The sequence below is a fragment of the Vipera ursinii genome (assembly GCF_947247035.1).
Source record: "Vipera ursinii genome assembly, chromosome: 15".
Classification (NCBI taxonomy): Eukaryota; Metazoa; Chordata; class Lepidosauria; order Squamata; family Viperidae; genus Vipera; species Vipera ursinii.
In genome coordinates, this window is record NC_139528.1 from 982,793 (window position 1) to 1,009,731 (window position 26,939).

At 50.5% G+C, this 26,939-nt stretch overlaps 2 protein-coding genes across 4 annotated transcripts; both read left to right on the top strand.

Moving 5' to 3' along the window:
• Positions 1-334: 334 nt before the first annotated feature.
• SNX27 (sorting nexin 27) lies at positions 335-13,250 on the top strand. Of its 3 annotated transcripts, none has more exons than XM_083374687.1 (14): positions 335-697; positions 4,466-4,697; positions 5,227-5,419; positions 6,164-6,228; positions 6,368-6,472; positions 6,785-6,863; positions 7,255-7,418; positions 7,930-8,019; positions 8,933-9,082; positions 9,831-9,959; positions 10,076-10,135; positions 10,310-10,372; positions 10,760-10,838; positions 13,200-13,250. In XM_083374687.1, exons 1-13 carry the CDS (start codon positions 360-362, stop codon positions 10,805-10,807), a joined length of 1,716 nt encoding a protein of 571 aa, XP_083230813.1. In that variant the 5' UTR covers positions 335-359; the 3' UTR covers positions 10,808-10,838; positions 13,200-13,250. The 3 variants fall into 3 exon arrangements, with proteins under 3 accessions (XP_083230813.1, XP_083230812.1, XP_083230811.1); XM_083374686.1 differs by lacking the exon at positions 13,200-13,250 and adding an exon at positions 11,134-11,464; XM_083374685.1 differs by lacking the exon at positions 13,200-13,250 and having other exon boundaries at positions 10,760-11,464.
• A 1,555-nt stretch (positions 13,251-14,805) lies between these two features.
• LOC310647381 (neuronal acetylcholine receptor subunit alpha-7-like) lies at positions 14,806-21,536 on the top strand. The gene is made up of 10 exons (XM_083374605.1): positions 14,806-14,939; positions 16,549-16,688; positions 17,336-17,380; positions 17,490-17,599; positions 18,044-18,123; positions 18,790-18,957; positions 19,068-19,262; positions 19,720-19,806; positions 20,065-20,174; positions 20,468-21,536. The coding sequence occupies exons 1-10, from the start codon at positions 14,882-14,884 to the stop codon at positions 20,987-20,989; spliced, it is 1,515 nt and encodes a 504-aa protein (XP_083230731.1). The 5' UTR covers positions 14,806-14,881; the 3' UTR covers positions 20,990-21,536.
• Positions 21,537-26,939: the final 5,403 nt, after the last annotated feature.

Genomic DNA, 26,939 nt, shown 5'->3' on the forward strand with positions numbered 1-26,939 from the left:
ATGCTGGCTCAGGAATTCTGGGAGTTGAAGTCCACGAGTCATAAAAGAGCCGAGGTTGCCGACCCCTGCATATAGCTGTCTTTCCAGGTGGCTCATCGGGCGGGCTCGAGGACCCGCGCGGACACCACTCCCTCCCTCCCTCCCCGAGGCGCCTGCGCGCTGGCGCCTTGCTCTGCGGCGGCCGAGCCGCGCGTGCGCCGCCAGGCGGGGCGGGCCGGCTACGGAAGCCGGCGAGGGGAGAGGAGGGGGCGTGGCCGGTCGCGTGACAGCGCCCGGTCGCACATGCGCGCGGCGCCGAGCGGCGTGGGGGGTGGGGGGGGCCGGCAGAGCAGCGGCGGCGGCGTTCCGGTCGCGCCAAGATGGCGGAGGAGGCGGGCGAGGGGCTGCCGCGCTCCGTCCTGCCGGGCCCGCTGCGGGGCGGCGGCGGCGGCGGGGGCGGCGGGGGCTCGTCCTGCTCCCCGTCCCCGCCTCTCCCTCTCCCGCCGCCGCCCTCCGCCCCGCCGGGCCCGCGCGTGGTGCGCATCGTGAAGTCGGAGTCCGGCTACGGCTTCAACGTGCGCGGGCAGGTCAGCGAGGGCGGGCAGCTGCGCAGCATCCACGGGGAGCTCTACGCGCCGCTGCAGCACGTCAGCGCCGTCCTGGGCGGAGGGGCGGCCGAGCGCGCCGGGGTCCGCAAGGGGGACCGCATCCTGGAGGTGTGAGTAGCCGGAGGGGAGGGAGGGAGGGAGGGACTGCGCCTCCCCTCGTGCACCGCCTCCCGGCTGAGAAGAGGGGTAGGACTACAGCGCCCATGCTCCCCGCCCCCGCGGGACGACAGTGCCCATCTTCCCCACCTTCGGAGGGTGCGCCTCTCCCATTATCCGTAGCCGTTATCCAGAGGGGTAGGACTACAGCGCCCATGCTCCCCGCCCCCGTGGGACGACAGTGCCCATCTTCCCCACCTTCGGAGGGTGCGCCTCTCCCATTATCCGTAGCCGTTATCCGTAGCCCATCCGTCCTGCCTGAGGATCGGACTACAGAACCCAACTACTCTGCCTTCACGGTGTGTCGTGCACAGCCTCCCCATCAATCCGCCCTGCCTTTAGGGGGTGTGCCCTTCCCGTCATCCATCCCGGCCCAGAAAAAGAGGACTACGGTGCCCATCTGTCCCATGTTCACAGGGTGTGCTCCGCCCACCATCCTGGCCCAGAATAGGGAGAGGACTACATAACCCATTTCTCACCTGCCCTTTTTGTGGGTGTGCACAGCTGGAATTCTCCGCAGCAGCCCTGGACTCCTATCCCATCATCCTAGCCCTGGAAGACTCCCCACCCACTAGACCCCCAGTATTTTTTAATCCAGGATATTTCAGGGGGGCTGGGTGTGTGTGTGTGTCTCAGCTCTTCCTAGACCCCCAACTTGTCCATTGCCCCCCCCAGACAGAGCCCCCCCATTTTAAAACCCATTTTAACCTATTCATTGGACTTGAGCACACACCAGTTGGAGTTTTAAGGGTGGGCCACAGCTCCCATCATCCACAGCCAGCTGGGGCAGGAATCCTCTCTTCTGCAGCCAAGGGATGCCTTGACCTATGATCCCCCACGTTCTGCAGAAAGACTTCGGGGTGGGGCCAGTCTGATAATTATAATTATTTTTGCAAGCTTTTCATTCAAGAGCAGGAAAAAAGGGGTCTTTAAAGAGAAAAAGAATCCTTAAGTTACCTGTGTATAAAACATCCACATTTGGGAGAAAAAACCCTAAAGGGACATTTTTTTAGCAGGATAGCAGTATTTTTTATTGTGGCTGGCAATATACTGGAAGGTCTTCCGGCTTTTCTTACAACCTAAGCATAATTATTTAGCACAATTGCCCCTGGGCTGCTAGCTTGTCAGATGCAATCTGGGATTACAGCTCCCATAAGCCTGGCCCAGCCACCGTGTCGTTGGTGTTGCTACTGCTTAACTTCCATGCCGACTTTTCCAACCGGGGTCGGGAAATCTCTTTAAAGGGGGCACATTTTTCCTAAGTCAACCTGGATTATTATTTTTTTTTTGCCTCTTAGGCTTGGAAGGTCCACGCCCACCAGCTGCAAGGAATGGTGGGTGTTGTAGTTCCCAGCCCATGGAGGATGCAAACTGGATTAGAGGGGGTCTCCGAGAAGTTTTGTTTGATGGCGACAGGTTCACACGGGGAGGGGAAATTGTTCTACTCAAATCCTGACACTGAAGAAGAGAATAGAATAAAAACTTTTATCGTCGCTTTAAATGTACACTAAGCAGCATACATGAAAATGAAATTTCGTTGCGTTCAGCTCTCAAAACAATATAATTATGCATATACCCCCCCACACACACACACAAGTGACACAGAGAAACAACGGAGACTTCCGCAGATACCAAGTAAAATAATGTTGGCGTTTAAGCCTTTGAGTATGTGTTGGGCCAGTTCTGATCTGAACATTTTTTAACATTCTGACATTTTTGACAGCTGTTGCTAGGATCTTACTCTGAAATCCCTGTGGAAATAGAACATGGTTAGGCACGGCTGTATATCAGCCACGGTTTGATTAAAGACACGGCTGAATCTTTGTGAGCGGGGAGATTTAAATTTTTTTCCTTTTGAAACCCAGCCCTGCTTTTGTTAGCAGATGGAAACTTGCTAGGTGATCACTAAAAGGTGATCTTTGATCCAAAGGACTGGCATGTGTTTACGACTTATTGTTAAATGAGTCACCCGGTTCTTAAGCGAATCTTGACTTTGATTGTCAAAAGGGGATCACGTGATCCCGGGACGCTGCGGCCATCGTAAATATGAGTTGCCACACATGCGAATTTTGATCGCGTGACCACAGGGTAACGGTTGTAAGTGTGAAAAACGGTCTTGTCACTTTTTTCAGCGCGGTCACTAAATGAGCTTCCTGTACAGTTCCGTCGCCATAATTCTGAGACGACTAAACAGCTGACAACTTTGGGAAAGCTGGATTCGTCTGCAAGGCCTGTTTCTCTCCTCGACGCCCTCCCTTTGTTCACTTTCCGTTTTGTGGTGTCTTTTTTTTGTTTGCTTGCTTCATTTCACTTTCGAAAGGGTAGTCTATTGTGGCTTTTCAATTCCTTGCCCGCTGTGCGGTGTTTCCTGGAGAGGTTTAAATAGCTTTTTCGATTCTCTGCAGCCGGTATGCCAGCCTCGCAGATTCTCCTTTGCCTTTGTGTGTGTGTGTTTGTGTGTCTTCCTTGCAAGTTGTTGAAGGCATCGGTTGGCTGTCAGTGAAAAGGAGGCCAGTGGAACGAGCAAGATAAACTTTTGCCGAGTCCCAGGCTGATTCTCTGCAAGGACGGAGTAGCTGTTAACCCGGTTTGAATTAAAAGCTGGTTGTTTCTTCAGACTGTCCTTTAATGGCTTTTACTGTGGTCAATTCTTCAGCAACGGGACATTTTCATCTTTGGAAGCTCCTAAACAAGCAGAACCTTTTATGCATAAATTTATACATTTATGAAATTTGTTTATACGTTTCCAAGTGCCTCCCTAAAGTCTAAGGCCAGGGCTGGGCAGCCTTAGCAACTTTTAAGATCCGGGAAGCAGAATTCCCAGAATTCTGGCTGGGGAATTCTGGGAGTTGAAGTCCACAGGTCTTAAAAGTTGCCGATGTTGGAGAGCCCTGGTCTAAACACATTTAAAGCCTGGTTTTGCTTTTTTTTTTTAGCAGAGACAAACATTTAAGAACCCCTCTCTCGGCATGAGAGGATTCCAACTTCAGGGTCCTTGGCTCTCTTTGCAAGCCCTGACTGCTTCTGGAGGTTGATGTTTCCCCTGCGGCCAGACTTCTGGCTGAGGTGGGCTGAAGGAGCCGCTGGCACATGCCGCTTACTCAGACCCGTGTGCTGGCCTTGGCTGCCCGCTTGCTGTGTGGCAGCCTTGGCTGCATGGAGGAAGTAAGAAATGGAGAAGAGTTACCGTCTCGGCATGCAAAGTGCGTGGCAGAGCCTGACTCATCTTCTTTCCTTCTGACTGGCGGGATGTGCCAGGGCTGAGTGGTGGGTGCCACTCCTGGGCTGGGCCAAGTAGGTCTCCAGCATAGCCATCACCTGTCTCTAATCTCTCTCTCTATCATATCTCTTGTCATCTATTTTCCTTCCTTCCTTCCTTCCTTCCTTCCTTCCTTCCTTCCTTCCTTCCTTCCTTCCTTCCTTCCTTCCTTCTGTTCGGGGAGCGTGAAGGTCTTTCTTACATTTGAGCCACGCAAAGGGAGGGTTTGACCCGAATCTCAGCTCTTTAGCATTTCCACCAAAAATATATAACCCTCCAGACCAGCGCTTGTCAACCTAGGCCACTTGAAGAGGGGTGAACTTCAACTCCCAGAATCCCCCTAGCCATTTTTGGTGGCTTTGCTCGCCCAGCTTTCCCCAAGGAGCAATTCAGCCTTGCCTCCCTCGTCCCCTGCCTGGCCCTACGGCCTCCATCATCCTTTCTTCCCTCCCTCCCTCCCCAGAAACGGCGTGAACGTGGAAGGGGCCACCCACAAGCAGGTGGTGGACCTGATCCGAGCCGGCGAGAAGGAGCTGATCCTGACCGTCTTGTCGGTGCCCCCGCACGAGGCCGACAACCTGGACCCCGGCGACGACTCCCTGGGCCAGTCCTTCTACGATTACACGGAGAAGCAGGCCGTCCCCATCTCCATCCCCACCTACAAGCACGTGGAACAGAATGGGGAGAAGTTTGTGGTGGGTACCAAGCGAGCTGCGCTTCCCTCCCATGCCAGCCCCTCCCCCGGGGCAAAAATCAATTTAATTAAAAAAAAGGACACGTGACAGCAGTCTTCCGGCATTTGAGGGGCTGCCCCAGAGAAGAGGGGATCAACCTGTTCTCCAAGGCGCCTGAAGGCAGGGTGGAAACCGATCAAGGAGAGAAGCGACCTGGAATTATGGAGAAGCTTCCCAACAGTGAGGACAATTAAGCAGTGGAACCGCTTGCCACCAGACGTTGCAAGTGCTCCATCACGGGAGGATTTTACAAAAAGATTGGCTAGCCACTTGTCTGAAGTCCAGCAGGGGGCTGGACTAGAAGACCTCCGAGGTCCCTCCCGGCTCTGCTATTTTGTTTTAGAGTCTCTTCCTCTCTCTGCCTTTCAAAATGGTCTCTTCCCCAAGAGAGAGTTTAGTGAATCCCTGCAGTTTTTTTAGTGAGTTAAGGGAACAAAAGTGTGTGTGCGTGTGCGCGTGTAAATAAATAAATAATAAATCTCCCTTCTAGGTTTACAACGTTTACATGGCGGGCCGGCAGCTGTGTTCGAAACGCTACCGCGAGTTTGCCATCCTGCACCACAACTTGAAACGGGAGTTTGCCAATTTCACTTTCCCTCGCTTGCCAGGGAAGTGGCCGTTCTCCCTGTCGGAGCAGCAGCTGGACGCCCGGAGGAGGGGCCTGGAGGAATACCTGGAGAAAGGTAGGCCGGGGGGGGGGGGGCTTTGCCAGGAGGGGGAGCAAGGAGGGGGGAGGGTGTCCCTCCTTAAGTGCAACATGGGCCCTTCCCCGGGTGTCTTGGGGCCACGAATAAGCCCAGACGCTAAGCAGCGTTTCTTCTCTCTCCGCATTTGCTCAGAGTCGCCTCGAACTGCAAGATGGGCAGCAAATTATTATTAATAATAATAATAATAATACTCAGAACGGCCTATATACTCGGACGTTACTTTAACAGCTCTTAAAGGGCCTTGGTTAGGACTTGAACTGTGTTACGTAGTTCCCAGTCCCAGACTGCGAATCAAATTGAAGATTATATCAATGTTAATAATAACGCAATGCAATCATATCATGTATAACATCACGACACAACGTGTAATACAGGGGTCTTCAAACCTGGCCCTTTTATGACTTGTGGATTTCAACTCCCAGAAGTCCACAAGTCATAAAAGGGCCAAGTTTGAAGACCCCTGATACAATGCAATACAATACAAAATACAATGCAGGGCGATGCAGTGCAAATACAATACTGTAAATATTGGGCAGTTTAACCGGACAGGGCCAGCGAAACATTTGAAATATTCTTTTTTTTCCCCTCCTGGATGTATGGGGAAAGGCCCAGATGGGGACCTCTTAACCCTTCCAGCCCCACTCTCTTCTCCCCCCCCGAGACCCCCCTCCCACTCCACTCCAGTCACAACTCTGCTTTCTTTCCCCCCCCCCCCTGCAGTGTGCTCTATCCGGGTGATCGGAGAGAGCGACGTCATGCAGGAATTCCTGTCGGAATCGGACGAGGTAGGCCGGCCAGAGGAGGGGAGGGGCCCACTTGGGCAGTTGGGACGAGGTCTCCTCGCCCTGACCCACCTCTGGGTGCCCCCGAAGGGGTTTTCCCTCCCACCCCGAGCGGTGGTTCAGCCGGGCTGCTTCTCCCCAGAATTTCAATGGGGTGTCGGACGTGGAGCTCCGGGTGGCCCTTCCAGATGTCACCACGGTGACTGTCCGGGTGAAAAAGAACAGCACCACCGACCAGGTCTACCAGGTAGGGGGAGGGGTCCTCCGGGGGTGGGCGGCTTCTTGGGGGCTTCAGAGGAATTGGGGGCGTAGGAGGGAGCTGGCTCTCCAAACGCTTGAAAGGACAGGAGCTTCTAAGAGTAGACTCGGCTTCTTAAGCTTTTGAGTTTCCAAAAATGTTCTAGGTTTTAACATAAGATTTCTTCCCCCCTCCCTCCATTTCCTTCCTTCCTTCCTTCCTTTTTAATTTCCTTCCTCTCTCTCTCCCTTTCTTTTTAATTTCTTTCCTCCATCTTCCTTCCTTCCTTCCTCTCCCTCCCTCCCTCCCTCCCTCCTCCAGGCTGTCGCTTCCAAGGTGGGGATGGACAGCACCACCACAAACTACTTTGCATTGTTCGAAGTGATCAATCATTCTTTCGGTAAGGAGCCCCCCCTTGCACGGCTGCCCCCCTTCTGCGCCTCGAGAGGTTCCCCAGAGGGACGCCGGGGTTGCTTTTAGGGCCGAAAAGCCAACTGGGTGACTTTGGGATGGCCCTCACCTTCAGCCCAGCCCACCTCGCAGGGCTGTCGTTGTTGTCCTGGGGAAAATAGGAGGAGGAAGGAACATTCGGTACGTTTGCCACCTTGAGTTTCTTATAAAATAACAGGATAAAATTCGAAGGTATGACTGAGCGGGTACGTGTCTCCTGTTGAGGGCAAAGCATCTACAAAAAATGAGATGCCGCTGAGGCTGGCAGAAGATAGCGGTTGGCCTCCCCTGTGGGGCTTGTCCTCTTGCCAACCCCATTTCTCTTTCTTTCCCGCCCCCAGTGAGGAAACTGGCCCCCAATGAGTTCCCCCACAAGCTCTACGTGCAGAACTACACCTCGGCCGTTCCGGGGACCTGCCTGACCATCCGGAAGTGGCTCTTCACGACAGAAGAAGAGGTTCTCCTGAACGACAACGACTTGGCCGTCACCTACTTCTTCCACCAGGTGGGTCCCCCCTCCGGGCAACCCTCGGCCCCTGTACGAGGCACAGGGTCCCCCCCCCCGGGGAAACCCAGTGGGATCAGGGCAGGAGGAGGCCGGCCAGTGGGGGAAAACCTCCCTGTTTCCACTTGGGACCATCTTGAGGGTAATAAAAGGCCTGCTCTGCTCAGGAAGCCCTCCAGATTAAAAGGAGGATCAAGTGATTCCTCCCAGGAGGAGAGAAGGTCAAGAATCGGGCGATGAGCAGAACGAATCTTCCTACAGGAGGGCACGACCACCGGGAAGAAACTTTAGGGATCTGCTCCTTCCTTTCGTGTTATTTCCCTCGGCCTCCTTCACTTCTTCCCAAAGCCTTTGACTTGATTGGCCACCTTCCGCCCTGAGGACTAGAAGCTTGGCGCAGTCGCGGAGAAGCGGGAGGAAGGAGGGAGGTGTAGGGAAGCAGAATAGCCTGCCCTCTCCTTTTTGGAATAGTCCTTTTACCCCATGTTTCCCCCCCCCTTCCCCCTCCCAGGCGGTCGACGACGTGAAGAAAGGCTACATCAAAGCCGAGGAGAAGTCCTACCAGCTGCAGAAGCTTGGCGAGCAGAGGAAGATGGTCATGGTAAACTCTTGTCCACTTCTGGTGGGAAATGTCTGGCGGGTCATCCAGGTCACGCTTCTCCCAAAGCAGCCATCTTTCAAAAGGCAACTGGACTTTCTTGGGTTTCTTTGAAGACGTTTCGCTTCTCATCCGGGAAGCTTCCTCGGGTTCTGACTGAATGGTGGAGAAAGGAAGGATTTGTATCCCTCGCAGTCATCTGACACACACTCTGAGAGTCATTGAGACCCCTTGGAGGTCATCGGAATCCAGGCTACAGGATTCAGGTGATCCCGAGGGCACAGATAGACCTCCAAGCGGCCTCAACCCAGGGAGAGTGACCACCACCAGATGACTGCAAGGAACATAAATCCATCCTCCGCCATTCAGCCAGAACCTGAGGAAGCTCCGTGGCTACAGGAAGCGAGACCTCTTCAAGGGGAAAACAAGGAAGTCTCTCCCGTTGCCTCATGAAAAAGCACCTTTGGGGCTTCTGATAGGGAGCGTTTGAGTCACGGCCTCTGGGCATCTCTTTCCCACGTCTGCCTGCCGCCCAGAATCATGGAATACGGGCCGTCCTCAACTTACAACAGTTTTGTTTAGTGACGGACTCGTGAATGTTTTGCCACCCGAAGTTGTGGGTGCTTCACTGTTGGAGGTTTTGAAGAAGAGATCGGACAACCATTTGTCCAAAATGGTCTAGGGTTTCCTGCTGGAGCAGGGGGTTGGACTACACGACCTCCGAGGCCCCTTCCTTCCGTTAGTCTGTGATTCTACTATTTATTATTATAATTATTATTCTATTTTATTCTATTCAGTTGCAGAGAGCAAGTAAGATTCCTTGGGGGCCTGGCTGGGAAGGCCCGGTAGGTGGGGAGACCCCCTCCCCAAATCTTTCATCCTCTCCTCTTCTCCCCCACCCCCCTTTTCCCCGCAGTACCTGAACATGTTGCGGACGTGCGAGGGGTACAACGAGATTGTCTTCCCCCACTGCTCCTGCGACTCTCGCCGCAAGGGCCACGTGATCACAGCCATCAGCATCCAGCACTTTAAGCTCCACGCCTGCACGGAGGAGGGGCAGCTGGAGGTCAGCCACGGGGGGGGGGGACGGCCGCTGAGGGGGTGGGTGGGAGGTCTGGCTCCTTTTCCCCCAACCTGCCCACTCCCCCAGAACGCAGTGGGACAAATTGGCACTAATCCAGGAGAGAACCAACCTGGAATTAAGGAGAAACTTCCTAACAGTGAGGACCATTAGCCGGTGGAACAGCTGGCCACCAGACGTTTGTAGGTGCGCTCCAACACCGGGGCTTTTTAAGAAGAGATTGGTCTGGAATCGTTTCAGACTTGCCTGGAATGGTGTAGGGTCTCTTGCTTGAGCAGGGGGTCAGACTGGAGGACCTCTGAGGTCCCATCCATCCAATTCAGTTACTGTGAATGGGAATTAGAGGGCGGGAAAAGGGATTTCGGTCTGTGCGTGCTGGATTGGGCTAGGCAGGGGTTGGTACCTAGAGTAGAACAGACTTATCTTTATTGTCCTTGTGTAACTCGGAATGAAATTAAGTTAATTAGTTAACTTAATTAGTTAATAAGTTAAAATTAAGTTAATTAGTTAACTTAATTAGTTAATAAGTTAATCTGCAGTATAGACCAGCTTTTAGCTAGTGGAGTTGAAGTCCACACCAAAGTGGCCAAGGTTGAGAAACGGTCGGTGCAAAGAGATTTAACCTGGGAAGTCTCCGACCTCCCCCACCGCTGGATCCCTCTGTGTGTGTGTGTGTGAGTGTGTGTGTGTGTTCCCTTGTGGATCCGCACCGATCCTGCGGGGATCCTTCCAGAATCAAGTCATCGCTTTCGAATGGGACGAGATGCAGCGATGGGACACCGACGAGGAAGGGATGGCGTTCTGCTTTGAATACGCGCGGGGGGAGAAGAAGCCGCGATGGGTCAAGATCTTCACCCCTTACGTAAGCAGAGGGGGGAGGCAGAGGGCTGGGGGGTCCGGACCTCTGGAAAGAAGACGGAGCTGGCTAGTGCCTCAGGCCCTGAATTCGAATCTCTCTCTCTCTCTCTCTCCCTGCAGTTCAACTACATGCACGAGTGTTTTGAGCGTATTTTCTGCGAACTGAAGTGGCGGAAGGAGGTGAGGGTGGGGAGGGCCAGTGCCGTCCAGTGGGAACCTCTCCCCCTCCCTCCCTTTCCTGGAAGCCAGGCACGGCCTTCCTCGGAAGCCAGGTGCTCTCCGGGCTCTTGGCGCTAGAAGTCCCCTGCGCCTGGCCTGCCGTCCTCGACTTGCTCCCGTACCTTCCTCCGACAGGTAGAAGAAGCAGCCACCGACAAGGACAACAAGAATTGCGGTAAAGACAGTCTGTGCAGCAAGGTGAGGAGGGAGGAGCGAAGGGTTAGCTGTTCGTTTATTTTTTTTATTTATTGTTTTATTTTTATTTTATATTTTATTTATTTTATTATTTTATATTATTTATTTTCTATTTCATTTCATTTTATTTTTATTTTGTTTATATGTTTTATTTATTTTATTCCATTTTATATTTTATTTTATTTTTTATTCTTTTATTTGTTGAATTTATATCCTGCCTTTATGTTCTCCCTCTGTGGCGTGTCCCATTTTGAGGAGAAGCTGCCGGGGGGGGGGGCAATCTGTCTCAGAGGAAATAACATCCCCCTACACACACACACACACACACACACACACACAGACACTCATTTTCAGTGTCTTTCCTTCATTCCCTTCTTTTTTCTCTTCCAGAACATCTTCCAGTTGATGCGGACAGAGCACCGAGACATCGTGACTTGAGCTGCCTCGGACAACCGACCAACCGAAAAGCGTATTATCCCTTTTCTTCTCCCCCCCCCCCAAAAAAACAAAAACCTTTCCTGGAAAAAACCACACACAAAAAATTAACACTTTTCAAAAGGAGGAAAAGAAAAGAGCAAGAAAGAGGGGAATGGTTTGGTGTATTAAACTCATATTAATTCCATTCGTGAATGTCCTGTTAAGCAGGGGGTGGGGGGGAGGGCGGGGGGGCGGGCAGGGAGACCCCCGTGATCCAGATCAAGGCTTGTGGGGCACCCGGTTTGTTGTTGCCAGCCATTTTTTTTTAATTTTATTTTTTTTGCTAGTTTGATCTCTGCCATTTTCGCAGTCGCCTGTCGTCAAAAAGGTAGACGGCGCTGAAAATTTTCCCCCTGTTGTTCGTTCTTTTAACAACCGGATGGAGACTCACACATCCATTTGCACTGTCTTGAGATATATCTGTATGTATGTAAAAACAAATATATATAGAGAGACAAACTTACCACGCCCTTATATATATACATATATATATATATATAATTTTTTTCATATTGGTGGATTAGAAGGATTCCTAAGTCAGCCTGTGTCCCATATCTGAGCTCTGGGCCGGGGCTGGTGGTGTGCTGAAACACAATTTGAACCCTGTTCTTTTTTTTTTTTTTTTGAAAAAAAAAAGAAACACCACCCATATTTTTGCAGTCTTTTCTCATGAGGAATTTGAATTTGCAGCTTTAAGACAGCTCCCGCGGGGCTCAGCGCGGAAGTTCAAACTTTGAAGTAAAAAATAATAAAAATAAAAATTGGAGCTTTCTCGCCCAACCCTTTGGATTTCAAAAAATAAAAAATAAATAAAAATGCAGCGGTGGAAAAACAAAAACTTCTTCGATCCTTTGCAAAATTCAGCTTCCGTGCTTGTCACTTTCCCCTCCCTGTGGCCTTAAAAGTGTCCTTGTGTTTTCCGCACTTCGGCATTTCAGATTTTCTGTTTGGCTGAGAAAGAGGAGGTAATTTAGTTTCCCCTTTTCAGGAGTCTGAAAGTAGACACTGCAGTCGGCTTAACGCTGCGATTTGTTCTGTGCCCACAAAAGCTATTTTCCCCCGCTCAAAGCCCTTTTGCTCATTCGTTACTCGGCAGTTGAGGCCTGCTTTGTCCCTGGCATCCAGTTGCTAACCACAAACACCGGGTTGCGGGAAGGGAAAAACCAGTGGGTCCATTCCCATCATTAGAAAAGTGTGGGGACTTTTTCAGTGTCGGGGAGGACCCCTTAGTGGCGGCACCCGTCTGGGATGGTAGGGAAGGCGTCCCTTGCATCTCAGTGTGGCAAGGGAGTAACAGTAACCATGTGCCCCCGACCTCAAGAGACGCTTTCAATTGCACTAAAAAGCTTTCAGTTGCACCATGTGCACAAAGATCCTTCTGGACATTTTAGGATTTCCTGGAAGGGCAGCGTAACTCAAACGCAGCCCGGGTGTTTTGCATTCGACTCACCTCCTTCAGGACTAGCCCCTTGCTTTAACCCAAAGCTTTAACCCAAACCCACAGGAGTCCTCGTTTCTGAGCGCAAACTTGGCGACTTTTTGGCTGTGCAGAGCCCAGATTTGGTCCAGCTGGTAGACGGAGGGTATATATGTCGGAAGTAATATATCTTTGGAGGGTGCCGAAGCAGAAATTCCTTAACAAGGATTCGGGGAACGATGCCTTAGAGGTTGATTCAGGATGCCGGCTCACAAAATCACACTTATGATTTTGCTGGGGACGCAATCCGAAGGCGCTCTCAGATGGGTCAGGGGGGTGGGGGGAAGGACCAACAACTCTCAGCTGGATAACAGAGCTGCTTCCTAAGAGTTTGTTTGCTGTTTCTCCATCAAACCATGTTTCATTTTCGTTTCCCTGCAGCCAGTGTGTGAACGCCTGTTTTGATTTGCAAGAATTACCCCATTTATGAGCAAATGGCTTTTCTTCCTTTGTGTGTGTGTGTGTGTGTGTGTGTGTGTGTGTTTCCTTCTCCATTCCTCTAAGGATGCAACATATAAAAAAACAAACAAACCAGCATTTTGCTGCAAAGAGGAACCGACTACTGTTTTTCCCCCCCCTAACAGCAATAACTGTGTTTCAGGTTTGATTCTTTTGTGTTACAGGATTGTGAAGTTGTTTTTAACATCCCAGGCTGCTATCCAAAGATTATAGGCTGAAAAACTCAAATTTCCTTTTTTCTTTTAAAAATATTGTTGGTTCAGGTCAATATATATATATATATAAATATATATATTTAAGCCCTGGGTTCCCTGGTGCTCTCCATGTGCGTCTCACTGTTTTAATTTATTCGACAGAATTCTAATTGTAATCACTGCATATTCCTCTTTTTTTTTTTTGCAATTTTGGGCTACGAAGAAGGAATATCCTGGCGAAGAAGGAAGAAAAAGGCTTGAAGAAATTTGGGGGGGGAGGGCGGGTGGGGGAAGGGCGAAGCGTGGGGCATTCTTCATCTTTAGAGCTAACTACTCTAAAAAAAATTTGTTTGGTAAGAATCAGTACAACTAATTGTAACATATTCTTTTAAATAAATTGATTTATTCGATGAAACTGTCCAGCTTTCATTTGTGCGTGTCTGTGTGTGTGTTCGCGCGCGCACACACACACACACGCACACGTGTTACTGCAAGATTTCAAGGTGGGGGGGGGGGCAGAATTTCAACCTTGGCTGAATTTCCATTAAACAGAAGGGGTTTTTTGCCTGCTAGGCATGCTCCCTCCCTGCACGCCAGGAATCTACTTTCAATTAAGGCTTTGACGTCCACGGGGGATCCTTGTGCCCTGCAGGACGAAAAGCATTCGAGGAAGGACAGATGTTCTCTCCGGCATTGCAGTTGTGCTTGCAAACTGGGTCTTGGGAGAATTTGCCACTGTGCGGAAGCAGCCAGGAAAAAATAAAATTAAAAAAAATCACCCATCTGTGTGTTGCGAGACTTTCCCACGTTCCCCTTTTCAGTTTATAAAACGCACAAAAACTGTGTGCATTTTAGCACGGAATATCGGAAAGAGTCTGTCTACCGAGCAAGCAGATTGGCATCAAATCCTTTTGGCCTCCCTACAGCTCACTGACAACAGGGACTAGGAGCTTAGCTGGGCTTTTTTTTTTTTTTAAAGAGACAATCCAGCTGGAATTTCGACCCTCATTCCTTAAGGAAGTGAAAGTGATATTTGGGGTGGGGGTAGACTTAAGAAGGTGAGGGAGAAGACAAGGCAGAGTCGGATCTTCCTGGCAAACTGGGGAGGGGGGGTGTTCCTTAACAAATGATTTTTCAGACTCGCCTTAAGTTGGTGTTTATCAGGAAGAATCGCATGAAATGGAGAAATATATATATATATATATTCTTTCCCCCAGTGAGTCTTCATGGCCACAGCTCCTTGTCAGGTGGCTGCTAATTCCGATTCTGAGCTGAATGGGGGGGCTAGACTGGATGACCTCTAGGGTACCCCTAGGCTGGCTTTGCCAGGCTTTGAGAAGCTTCCTGCTGGGATGGCAGCCTGGTCGGAAGATGGAAGCTGACTCTGCGGTCAGAGATTGCTGGATAAGGTTGGGGGGGGGCAGAGAGAGTGTGTGTGGGGGGGGGGAATGGCCGGTCATTTCCACCCTGGACCAGCCTCCTCCTCCTCCTCCTCCTGTAGGCTGGCTGGCTGCAGCGTCTCCATCTTGGCTGCCTGTGGATCCTCCTGCCCCCTCTTGCCTCTTCTGCAAACCCACCCACCCCTTTGCCTGCCTCTCGCATCCATGGGGGGGGGGTGTTCCTTGGAAATGGGTGGGGGTCTCCAGCAGAGAGAGAGAGAGAGATGCTGGAGAATGGCTGGAACGCAATTCCTTCCTTCCTTCCTTCCTTCCTTCCTTCCTTCCTTCCTTCCTTCCTTCCTTCCTTCCTTCCTTCCTTCCTTCCTTCCTTCCTAAATGAAGGCTTGGTCTGCTAAGCTGCCGTTTCGTTCATCTCTTCTTCTTCTTCTTCTTTGATCTCTTTCCTTCCACCGCAGGAAGGGAGGAAGAAGGATTCGGGAATTTCAATCCTGTTTTCCCAACCGACATGGACACGGATTCCTCCGCTCGCCTCCTCGCCTTCACCTTCTTCCTTCTCTTCCCAGGTAACCTGCTTCCTTCCCTTCCTCTTCCTCCCCTGCCCCCCCCACCTGTCCTGCCCACCTCTCTGGCATAACAAGCCCAGCAGTGGCAGGTGGGTCCCCTCAAACGGCTTGGAAGTGGGGGTGGCTAAGAATCCCTGGGGTTTGGGAAAAGGGGTTTTTAGACCTTTGCTATGGAGGCTGCCCGGTTTTCAGAGAGGCCGGGGGAGGAAAAATTCCATTCCCCCACCACCACACACACACACACACACACACACTTCAGGTCCAGTTCGAATGGGAAATTTCCAACTCTGTAATTCTGTAAACATTGTTTGGGGCTTGAGGGCTGTCATCCACAATAGCCTTCTCACTGAGCCTCGGATGGTGTGTGTGTTTGTGTGTGTGTGTGTGTGTGTGTGTCTCTGTGTGTATGTGTTTTATTTTGCCATGCTCTGCCTTCTGCCTGTTTGTGTGTGTTTTTGTGCGTTCTGCTTTGCGGGCATGAAAGCCAACGCAACTCTCCCGCCTTGCTCTCTTCTCTGCCTACGGAGTTCGATTTTTGCATGTTGCGTTTTGCTGAATGGGGAAGGACCGGGGGTGGATGGGTGGGTGGGTGGGTAGGGGTGGTAGCTGGAGGGTTCCTTGAGGGCTTCCAAGTGGTGGGGGCACCTTCTCCTACCCCCCTCTTCCATTCAAGATCAGCCCTGCTAGCAGATTGGCATTAAGAGAGCTGTGGTTTTTCTGCCTCTCCTGTGCTGCAGTTTAAAAGGGGTGGGGGGGGGGGGCAAATCCCTGGGTTGGGGGATTTAAATCTGGGCCAGACGCTTTGGGTCGAAAATATCAGGTTGGGTTAGAGGCAGGGGATTATGGGTAACAGTGGCACAGTTTGAAGAGAAGGCTGGTCCTGAAAAAGCAGCGGAGCAGAACACAGAATAACAAAGCTGGAAAGGGGCCTTTGGAGGTCTTCTAGCCCAACCTCCTGCTTTATACCACCCTGGTGGAATGGTTGTCCAATGTCTTCTTTACAATCTCCACTTCTGGAGCACCCACCACTTCTGAAGGAAAATCCCTTCCACTGGTGAATTGTCCTCCCAGTCAGGAAATTCCTCCTTAATTCCAGGTTGCTTCTCTCCTTGATTAATTTCCATCCGTTGCTTCTTCTCCTGCCTTCAGGGGCTTTGGAGAAGAGGTGGACCCCCCCCCACTCCTCTTTGTGGCAGCCCCTCAAGTACTGGAATGCTGCTCTCATCTCCCGTTACTCTTCTCTTCAATAGGCTACATCAGGGGTCTTCAAACTTGGCCCTTTTATGACTTGTGGACTTCAACTCCCAGAATTCTGGGAGTTGAAGTCCACAAGTCATAAAAGGGCCAAGTTTGAAGACCCCTGGGTTACATATATGGAGCTCCCTCAACTGTCCATCCTACGGTTTTGTATCAATGATATAAATAAAATCATACCCAAAATAACCACTCTCTTAAAGGTTGAGAAACACTCTTTAAGGGCTCAGAGGCACCCTTGTCTTGAATTTTCCGTGCAAGCCAAGCACCTCAGCACAGAGATGGGCATCTAAAACAGCTAAAACATCTCCCCAAATCCTGGATCTTGATGTCCTGTTCGACTCTCGGTTTCCAGACTCCGAAGGAGGCCCCCACCAGCGGCAACTGCTGAAGGACCTGATGGAAGACTACATCCCCCTGGAGAGGCCGGTGGGTGACGACACTCAAGCCATCACTGTCCACTTCACCCTCAGCCTTATGCAGATCATGGACCTGGTAAGTCCTGGAGATGCCCACCAAAGACAATTTTCCAGCTGAATTCATCGCTCTGTATCCCAAGAGCGTTCCTCTGCTATCCTCATCCTGGATTTTTCCGAAACTTGAAAACATAACAATCAGGAATTTTATCGGGAATTAACTCCCCAAACAAGCTACCAGAAACGCCTAGGCACGTGATGGTCTGGAATTACGCACAGCCTTCGTTTTGCAAGCGGGCGTTGTGCAAACGCAGCGTCCGTAAGACCAACACCACGGTCGCTCAGCGGACGCCACAATCATTAAGCAAGCCTGTGGTTGTGCCCCAAAGTGGAAGGAAGCGCCGGTTTTGAGCAAAACCGGCGTAAAAATGCAATCACAGAATCGCAAATGATTGTAAATGCAGTTGTGTTGCCAAGTATCCCAAATCTGCTCACGCTCCAGGATGGAGGTCGGGACGACGGTTCAAACTTTAGGACCATCTTATAAATCCCCTTTTCAGGCTAGGTTGTAACTTTGAACCGGTTGTAAGTGGAGGACTACCTTATGATTAAACAAACTCGCCTCTGGCTAAGGGTGCTTTCGAATTTTTAAAGAGTGTGTGGCTTTTTTTAGTTGTTTCTAAGAAATATTCAATATTATTAAAAAAAATTCTGTTGTCTGGGCAGGATGAGAAGAATCAAGTCCTCACCACCAACGTCTGGCTGCAGATGGTACGTTTATTTTTTGTCTAATTTAAGGATGATGTAAGGGAAGGGAAAGAGCCCCTCAAAATCAAGCACCTGATCATGATCTGCCTGCTTTCCCCCCCCTCTTTTTAAGTACTGGTACGATCACTACTTGAGATGGAACGAAACCCAATATCCCGGAGTGAAGTCACTGCGTTTTTTGGCTGACCAGGTGTGGAAACCAGACATCCTTCTCTACAACAGGTAAGGCAGGGCCCCCCAAAATTGGGGGAGGGGACCTTTGGGGTCCCTGCAGGCGATGCAAAGCCAGTTAAGACAGATCTTGCAGAAGGAGCCTTACAACAGGCTTTCAATAAAATGGGGGAGTTTAATTCTTGTTTTTTCCCCCTCTCCATCTGGCAACCTTTGCTAGATTTTGAATTGTGGGTCGGGGTGTGTGTGTCTCCAAATGTGGCCCCTTTAAGACTTGTGGACTTCAACTCCCAGAATTCCCCAGCCAGCTGGCTGGGGAATTCTGGGAGTTGAAGTCCACAAGTCTTAAAGGGGCCACATTTGGATGGGGGTCCTTTATGCTTGCAAGAAGGGGTGAGAAGTTTGAATGTTTTGATCACAGCCTGGAAATTTCTCACTCTGGAGTCTGTGTGTGTGTGTGTCCTTCTGTCTTCTGCCCCATTTTTTTGTTCCCAGTGCCAACGAGCAGTTTGACTCCACCCTTCACACCCATGTCTTGGTGAATTCCAGTGGTTACTGCCAGTGGCTGCCCCCAGGTGAGATGGGAAGGGTGCAAAAATAAGATTGATTTATCTTTTTTTTTTAAAAAAAATGAAATATTTCAAAAGAAGTCCGATCTGTTGCACAGGTGTGAATAGCTGAGCAGGATGAATGTCTTATTTCACACACGCGCTCCTGAGTAATTTTTTTTTAAAAAAATACAATAGTTCTAAATTTTAGAAAAGGAATTTGAGATTTCACTGCTGCCCAACCAGTTGAGGAAATATTTTAGTCCCAGCAGTGATGAGGTTACCTAGTTGGGTCATGAGACATCTGCAAGGAAATAACTAAACTCAGAAAGAGCAACAAGGATCCCACAGTTCTCCTCCTCCTCCTCCTCCTCCTCCTCCTCCTCCTCCTCCTCCTCCTCCTCCTCCTCCTCCTCCTCCTCCTCCCTATAAACACGACTCTCTTCTAGCACTGATGAGGTTACCTAGTTGGGTCATGAGACATCTGCAGGGAAATAACTAAACTCAGAAAGAGCACCAAGGACCCCACATTTCTCCTCCTCATCCTCCCAAACCCCCCTCTCTTCCAGCCCTGATGATGTACCCTAGCTGGGCCACAAAACGTCTGCAAGAACACACCCCAAGCTCAGAGAGCCCCACTCTTAATCCTTGCCATCCTTCCACCCTTCACCCCCGTTTCTCCCCTTCCTGCAGGGGTCTTGAAAAGCACCTGCCGGATTGACATCCGTTGGTTCCCTTTTGACACCCAAAAATGCGACCTCAAGTTCGGCTCCTGGACTCACGATGGCTGGCTTCTGGATCTCCGCATGTTGGAGAGCGACACGTCGGGCTACGTGTCCAACGGCGAGTGGGACCTTGTGGGTAAGAGTTGGGTCGCCCTTCCCGATCCATCCGGAGGTCCATCTGGAACCACTAGGGCCCTGGGACCCCCACGGCAGTCGACTCTTCCTTCCTCACCCTCCATCCCGTAGGTGTCCCTGGCAGCGAGAACCGGGTTTTCTATGAATGCTGCCGGGAGCCGTACCTGGATATCACCTTTGTGGTCATCATGCGTCGCCGGACCCTCTATTACGCCCTGAACATGCTGGTGCCTTGCTTGCTTCTTTCGGCCGTGACGTTTTTGGTCTTCCTGTTGCCCGCCGATTCGGGGGAGAAGATTTCTCTGGGTAAAACTGATGGGCACCAGGAGGCGGCGAGGTTTGGCTGTGCAGCCGGGCGAGGGGAGTGAGGGAGACAACCGGTGGGCAAAGGTGTGAGATGTTTTGCAGGTAGAAAGAGGGAGATTTGCCTGTCAAGCAGGCGTCTTCAAACAAAATAGATCTTGTAGAACAGGGGTCTTCAAACCTGGCCCTTTTATGACTTGTGGACTTCAACTCCCAGAATTACTCAGCCAGCAGGCACGTTGGCTGAGGAATTCTGGGAGTTGAAGTCCCCATGTCATAAAAGGGCCATAGTTCCCCACCCCTGATCTACAAAGATAAAAATTCCCTTTCCTTGTGTGCTGAAAATTGCTCTAAATCCCTTGGCAGATTTGGAGGTCAGTCTGAAACTATGCCCATTTTGCAGATGGGAAGACTGAGGCTGAGGCAGGTGGGGCTGACCTGGGGTCTCCTTTCTCCCCAGGCATCACCGTGTTGCTGTCGCTCACCGTCTTCATGTTGCTGGTGGCTGAAGTGATGCCAGCCACCTCCGACTCGGTGCCGCTGATAGGTGAGGCTGGAGACAGGGAATTTAATTTCAAATGGGGCACTTGCCGGCCTTTCTCCCTCTCCCAAACTCGGGGTGCATGTCCGTCACCTCCAATTTTGTACCTTGCAAGGAATGGACGATCAGTAACAGTGGACGGGCACTGTTAAAATCTGGCATGAAGGAAGAAGCTTGTTGGGCTGTGGAGATTTTCTCTTTTTCTGCTTTTCTGGGAGCTGGTTTGTGTTTGGGGGGTGCTGAACAATCTGCTTTACTCTCCAGGGCAGTACTTTGCCAGCACCATGGGCATGGTGGGTCTTTCTGTCACGACCACCGTTTTTGTCCTCCGGTACCATCACCACGATCCCGAGGGAGGATCCATGCCAAGATGGGTGAGTGCCACCTCTTGTTTTGGACTGGCTCGCGTGCTTGAAGAGGGATGGACTTCAACTCCCAGAATTCCACAGCCTGCGTGCTTTAAGAGGGGGTGGACTTCAACTCCCAGAATCCCCCAGTTTGTGTCTTAAGAGGGGTGGACTTCAACTCCCAAAATTCTGCCTGGCTAGGAAATTCTGAGACTTGAAGTCCCACAAATCCTCTTCTCCCTTCTCCCTTGTTTTGGTGGTCTCAACTCTAAGCAAGACTTGGGGTTCCCTTCTCTCATCCAACTGCTTCTTCCACGCAGGTCCAGGTGCTGGTGCTGAACTGGGGCGCCTGGCTCTTGCGGATGCGCCACCCCAGAGAAGAACCCTTGGAGCGCCCCCCCTGCGCCCCCAGCTTGCTGAGCTGCAGCTCGGACAACAGTGACAGAGGCAGCCCCCCTACCCGTCCAGCTGGGCCCATGGCCAACGGCCACCTGGTCTATGCGGGGATCCCCACGGCTGCCGTCGCTCCTGCCCCCTTCCCCACCAAACCCCCCGACGTGCCCCGGCCCTTCCTTTTCTCCCCAGAGCCCCCGTCCTCCTTCCCGGAAGACCCCCTCTCTGCCCCCCGTCTGAGCTCCATCCTGAAGGAGCTGAGATATGTGGCTCAGCGCTTCCGCAGCCAAGATGTCTCTCGGGCCACCTGCAGCCAGTGGAAGTTTGCCGCGGCCGTCATTGACCGCCTCTGCCTGGTCCTGTTCGCCCTCTTCCACATCGTCTGCTCCATTGCCATCCTGATGGCGGCCCCCAACTTTGCCGAGGCCATCACCAAGGACTTCCTCTGATGCTCCGGAGCTGGACTTCCTCCAAGGACCTTCTCGAGATGGTGAGAAGGTCCCTCCTGGATGGAGAAAGACGGGGCTGGCCAGAGACCCTCCCATGCATGCTGACAACCTGGATTTTTGTGGTGGACAGCAAGGCTTGCCTGTAATAGTTGTGGAGCTCCTCCTGCAAGGGAGGTCCTCGTTGGCCTGGGAGGACAACGTGGTGGTCTTGTCTTGGGCTGGTTCTCCTTCAGAAATTGTGGGCGCTCCATCAGTGGAGGCTTTTAAGAAGAGACTGGATGGTCGCTTATTGGAAATGGTATAGGTTCTCCTGCTTGAGCAGGGGGCTGGACTAGAAGACCTCCAAGGTTCTGTTCTGTTCTATTCTATTCTATTCTATTCTATTCTATTCTATTCTATTCTATTCTATTCTATTCTATTCTATTCTGTTCCCATTTCTTATTCTATTCTATTCTATTCTATTCTACTCTACTCTACTCTACTCTACTCTACTCTACTCTACTCTATTCTATTCTATTCTATTCTATTCTATTCTATTCTATTCTATTCTATTCTATTCTATTCTATTCTATTCTTCCTCTGAACCCCTGAAGCTGGTCCTCTTCAGCCCTCGCTGCTCTGTTGAACGTTCAGACCCTGGAGTGTTTGCACCACAAAGGCGAGGGGGCTTCCAGACCTGCAAAGTCTTGCCCAGAGGGAGCTGCATTTGTGGCACGACCCCCCCCCCAAATGTCCACCTTCTCTCTTGTGAACTGTGACACAACTGCTGAAGACCCTGCCTTGACTCTGGACCTCCCAAAATGGGTCTCAGATTCTCAGTTCCTTCCGGCAGGGCTGATCCCAGAACCAAATCCAGTAGAAGGGATGAACTGGACACCTAATTTCTGCCTGAAGGGCACAGATTACGGGGCCTAGATAATTAATCTGTCCCTGTAGACTAGTGATTCATTTACAGATAGGAGAGTTTCCCAGTTTGAAAAGAGGGCTGGGAAAGACAGCTGCAAAACAAGCGTTGCACTGAACTAAGCCAGACATGCTGAGATGAAAGGAATCTCAGACACACTCGCCCTGAATGTAACCGCTGCTGTTTTTGATTTTGTGTTATATGATTCCGCTACTTTCCTCCTCCACCCTCCTCCTTTAACTCCCAGATATATGTATATATATGTGTGTGTGTGTGTGTGTGTGTGTGTGTATGTATATATATATGTATATATATATGTATATATATGTATATATATATATATATATATGTGTGTGTGTGTGTGTGTGTGTTTGTGTGTGTGTATATATATATATATATGTATATATATGTGTATGTATATATATACATATACACACACACACACACAAACACATACATATATATTCATATTCTTAGTGTATGCTCACCATATCACTCTCACGAGCCAAAGGGTATCATCTCATTCTAGTTTTTCACTTATTTTATTGAAACAGAAAAAAAAATAATTCAAAGTAAACAGCAATAAATAATCAATAATTTAAGCCTTGATATTGTCTGAAAATTACCACCATCACCCCCTTTTCCCTTCTTTGAACCCCTTCTTCCATTAGTCCTGCTAAACGAAATCACTATTAAACCCACCTCCCAGCTCCACAAAATGAAATAATAAAAGAAAAAGAAGAGGACAAAAAAGGGGGGGGGGGGAGAGAGAGGAGAGAGAGAAAGAGAATAAAATAAAATAAAAGTCTTGAAACTCTTCTAAGATCAGAAACGGGAAGAGGACCAAAGGATTAAACCCCCCCCTCTTTTTCCAAAATATTAATTGCCGCTAAATTGCAATGGAATTATTTACAATTACTGGATCAGCAAGAGACTGTAAACATTTTTTTTTCCTGCTCTTTCTGGCGTGTTGTTTTTTTTTTTTAAACGGTGGGAACCTTTTGGTTCGGAGGCCTTAAAAAGACAAAACGTTGCCGGCAGAGACGCAGAGGTGAAACTCATTTCCTGGGAGGAATAGGGCAGAAATCTGAGGGTGAATTTTACACGCACCAAGCTATTCCAGAAAGGGGGGGGCAGAGTTTTGGGGTACGTAAGAGAGTTGCAGATTAAGGGTTGAGAAAAATGGGTAGTGATGCAATGAACTTCTGGACCCCAGAGGGGGTCTCAGCAACGGACCGTAAGGGCCAATCCGTCTTGCACATCCGAACGTTTGCCTAAATTTTACGACGGAGCCTTGATGGAGGGAAATATTCCAAGCTTTGCTGATGGGACTTTGCTTCTCCCTCCAATTCATTTTTCTCAGACTCCTTCCCTTTGTTTCTTGTTTTTTTTTTAAAAAAAGACGCATCCATCCGTCCATCCAAAGGGGAAAAAAAGGATGGATGAACCGTCCTCCTCCCTACGTCGGGCTGTGCAAGGTTTCTTAGCCGAAATTTTTGGCTGCAGAGGAAGCGGTTTGCAAAGGTCGTACAAGGGAGTGGATGGAAATAAAAGAAAAAAGTTTTTTGTTTTTTTAAAATTTCTCCAAAGAGCTTTTCTTTCTGGAAAGAAGCGGAGACTTCTAAGAGATGCTCAACCATCTCGGAAGAAATGGAGAAACAGACTCAGCCAGGCTGGTGACCACCCTCATCTGTCTGACGAAGGATGCAGAAATCCAGTTTTTTGCAGTCCGGGATTCTTTCCCTTGGTTCTTGGAGCGCCAACAAGGAGCAGTGGATGATGGGCTCTGTGGTCCTTTAAGGTTCACAACCTAAAGAGGTCCTGGACCGCCGTAGCGGGAATCGCCTGCTCTCGTTTCAGCCCGGATCTTGTTGATCTTGAAAGAGATGGTGTGCTGGGTGATGCTAAAACAACCTTTGTCCACTTTGAATTTGTGTGTTTGTGTGTGTGTGTATGTGTGTGTGTGTGTATTTTCCAAATTGGGAGAGGGGAAGCCACACTAGTTCTACTACCCCCTCCTCAAATTCCCTCCTCCATCTGCCCCCATTCCTTACGAAACCCTAGGGAAAAATAATTTGCAAATTTGGTGGTTTGAAACCCAAGATTCATTTCCTTCTTTAGGGGAGTGAGGAAAGTTAGGGTACAATGTTTTTTGGGGGAGGGGCTGTTTCCAAAAATCCAAGCTATTTCCCACCCCATTGGGACCCCTGCCCTTTCTCAAATTTTTCCCCCCAAAAGGCCATTAGAAAGAAAACGGATTTGATGCAAAGTTTCTCAATCTTGGCAAGTTTGAAGATGGGTGGACTTCCAACTCCCAAAATGGGTGGACTACAACTCCCAGAATTCCCCATTCTGGGCCTTTTAGGTCCACCCATCTTCAGTATTTCAGTTGAGAAACATTGGTTTAGTCAGAAGCTTGGGCTTCTTGGTCCCTGATCTCTCATCAAGGAGCTTAGAAATCTTGTCAGGGAAACCTGTGGCTTTCTCAAACCTGCCAGGACTACAATGCCCATTGACTCTGGCTAGGCTAGGTGGTTTACAGTGAGGGAGGCTCAGAGAGCTCTCTTGCAGCATCTGGAGAGCATGGATTGGTCCCCTTCTTTCACAAGGACCATCGTGTGGTTGAGATGTACAAAGTTAGAGGTAGCTGAATTTTGGCTTGGACTTGCTGACTTCAACCCAACGTTCACCAAGAAGACGGTTGGGTTAGGAAAAGTGGGGAGAGGGGGGAGACTCCATGAGGGTGATCTTGAATCCACCCATATCCATCTTCTGATCTTGAATCCACCCATCTCCAGTTAAGTCCATCTCAAATCCATCCACCTATTCCAAAAATCAACCTCCTAGTTCTTGCCCCTTCTCCATCGTTCCACCGTTGACCAAGAATGGACCTTAGAGGCATCTCCCCCAATCTGGTGCTCCTTGGTTGGACTAAAGGAGAGAGAGGGGCCCGGATCCCATGCTGGAGAGGAGGCAGAAGGAGAAGAAGCCGGTCTGGTGGGAACTCCATCCTTGGAGACGAGTCTTGGTGGCCAACAGAGTCAAGTCAATGAGCGAAGCAACCGAAAGCCATTTTCTAGGAGATGGATGAGGAACAAGAAGAGCAGAGAGGAAACTGGGCTTTTGTTGAGTGGGTGACAGAGGTCAAGCAGAGATGGCTCCTACTTTGAGCTCCAGACCTGGAGAGGAGACAGAGAAGGGAAGCATCTTAGATCTTCGCTCTTCCTGGCTGGCCACTGGATTAGAGAGACTGGGAAGGAGTGGGAGGCCAAGGACATGCAGGGAGGCCCGTCTAGCTGGGATCTTGGGTTCCCAAGATCTGTGTCCCCCCCTCCCCCCTGCCTCACAAATCCACTCCCTAACCTTCTTCCTGTCTTCTACAGGGCCCAAAAGCTTGCTGTTAATTGTCTCCTTGGTCTATTGGCCCCTGATCCGGGCGGGCGGGGGGAAGTCCCCTTCTTAATTTCCTTTTCCCAGCTTCCCCCAGCCCCCAAGATCCCAGAATCCAGGCCTCCAAATGCAAGGACCGCGTGTGAAGAACATCATCTCGGCATCGCTCCGGGGTGCCTACAGGAGAGGACCAAGACGGCAGCAAAGCCACCATACGCTCAGGGCTTGACTAAACTTACCAGTCTCTCCCTCGGTGCAGGAAAGGGTCAAAGGTGGCTTCCTTTGCCGGTTTTCCTTAAATAAACTAGGTTGGGCGGGGAATGGGAGACAACCCACATTTCTCTAGCTAGCTAAACCGTCGTCACGGCTAGGACTCGGGAAAGGAAGAGAGGGAGTCTTGATGGCCTTCCCTGCCGTCAGGAAATATTGCAAAAAAAAAGCTGCACAAATTGGGTGGGTGGGACGATGGATACCCCCCCCCGCCACACACACAACCCTCCCGTCCCCGTGAGCAGAAATCCGGGCTTCAGAAGCACCTCAAAAAGCCACCAGGCTTCCCAAGAACTGCCCTGTGGAGCTCCTCGTCCAGACGACGCCACGGGACCACAAAGACAAACGCGCGCGCGCACACACACACGCACACGCACTGACAAATACAGAGACAGAGGAGTGACCCCCAATGACAACAACCACAAGGACGACGATGACGACAAACCAGAACGAGGAGGGAAAGGAGAGAGAGAGAGAGAGAGAGAGAGAGCAAAGGTCCTTGGGATCCTCCTGGATCTGAATTGAAGAACGGGGCCGGCAGGGTCCCCCCAAAGGGAGAGAGAAAGTGGACACAGAGTCCCATGGAGGTGATGGGGAAGATGGGTAGGGAGGGAAGAAATTGCAAGCCGAGCTCCCCCAGAATCAGGGTGCCTCCTTTGCCCACCAAGGGAAGAAGGACTTTGTCCCCCTTTGAATATTTCCATCCTGGACGTGGCTGCATTTTGATTCAAAACACAACCCTCTTTGTATTCTCCAACTCCTGGCCTGTTGGCCTCTTAATGTGGACTGGGAACTTGGCTTTTTAGCCTGGCGCACACTCCCTCTTGTGCACACAACAAGCTCAGATCCTTCACAGCTGTCCGGCCTCTAAACCAGCTGCAGGCCGAGAACCTTTTTAATGCAGATTTTTGGGGAGTCTCTTCCCGACTTCTCTTCAAAATTTGCAGAGAAGCGTCCAGTCCACGCACAGCAAGATTAATCTGCCCGTTCAGTTCAGAAATCCCACCATTAAGGGCTCCCTTCTGGCTGTGGGAACCAACAGGAAGCTTTTTCTTTTCACGGGGAAAGCCAGGAGACCTTCTTCGTCTCTCCTCTTCAGCAGCCCAAATCCCACCCGAGGAGGGCATTTCGGGAGCTCAGCGGAGCAAAAGCAGGAAAGGAGGGTGACGGGGCTGGGAAGAGGGGAAGGAAAACGCCGTGAGAGATTTTGTTTTTGCAGTTGTAGATATCGTTCACAAAGCACCGCTAACCGACATGTCCGAACAAACGAAAAACAACACAAAAAACCATCCAGACGAGCAAAACACAGCACAGGCAGGAGAATTGCAGGAAAAGCACAGGCCAGGAGGGTTGACAGGGGACGACCACCAGGAGATATTTCACAGA

What these genes read in the sequence shown, in the direction of transcription:
- SNX27 (XM_083374687.1), top strand. Translation starts at nt 360, where the DNA reads ATGGCGGAGGAGGCGGGCGAGGGGCTGCCGCGCTCCGTCCTGCCGGGC. An exon ending in GGAGGAATACCTGGAGAAAG is followed by an intron (nt 5,420 to 6,163) that starts GTAGGCCGGGGG and finishes CCCCCCCTGCAG; the next exon opens with TGTGCTCTATCCGGGTGATC. An exon ending in AGTGATCAATCATTCTTTCG is followed by an intron (nt 6,864 to 7,254) that starts GTAAGGAGCCCC and finishes TCCCGCCCCCAG; the next exon opens with TGAGGAAACTGGCCCCCAAT.
- LOC310647381 (XM_083374605.1), top strand. Translation starts at nt 14,882, where the DNA reads ATGGACACGGATTCCTCCGCTCGCCTCCTCGCCTTCACCTTCTTCCTT. An exon ending in TTATGCAGATCATGGACCTG is followed by an intron (nt 16,689 to 17,335) that starts GTAAGTCCTGGA and finishes TTGTCTGGGCAG; the next exon opens with GATGAGAAGAATCAAGTCCT. An exon ending in GGGGGAGAAGATTTCTCTGG is followed by an intron (nt 19,263 to 19,719) that starts GTAAAACTGATG and finishes CTTTCTCCCCAG; the next exon opens with GCATCACCGTGTTGCTGTCG.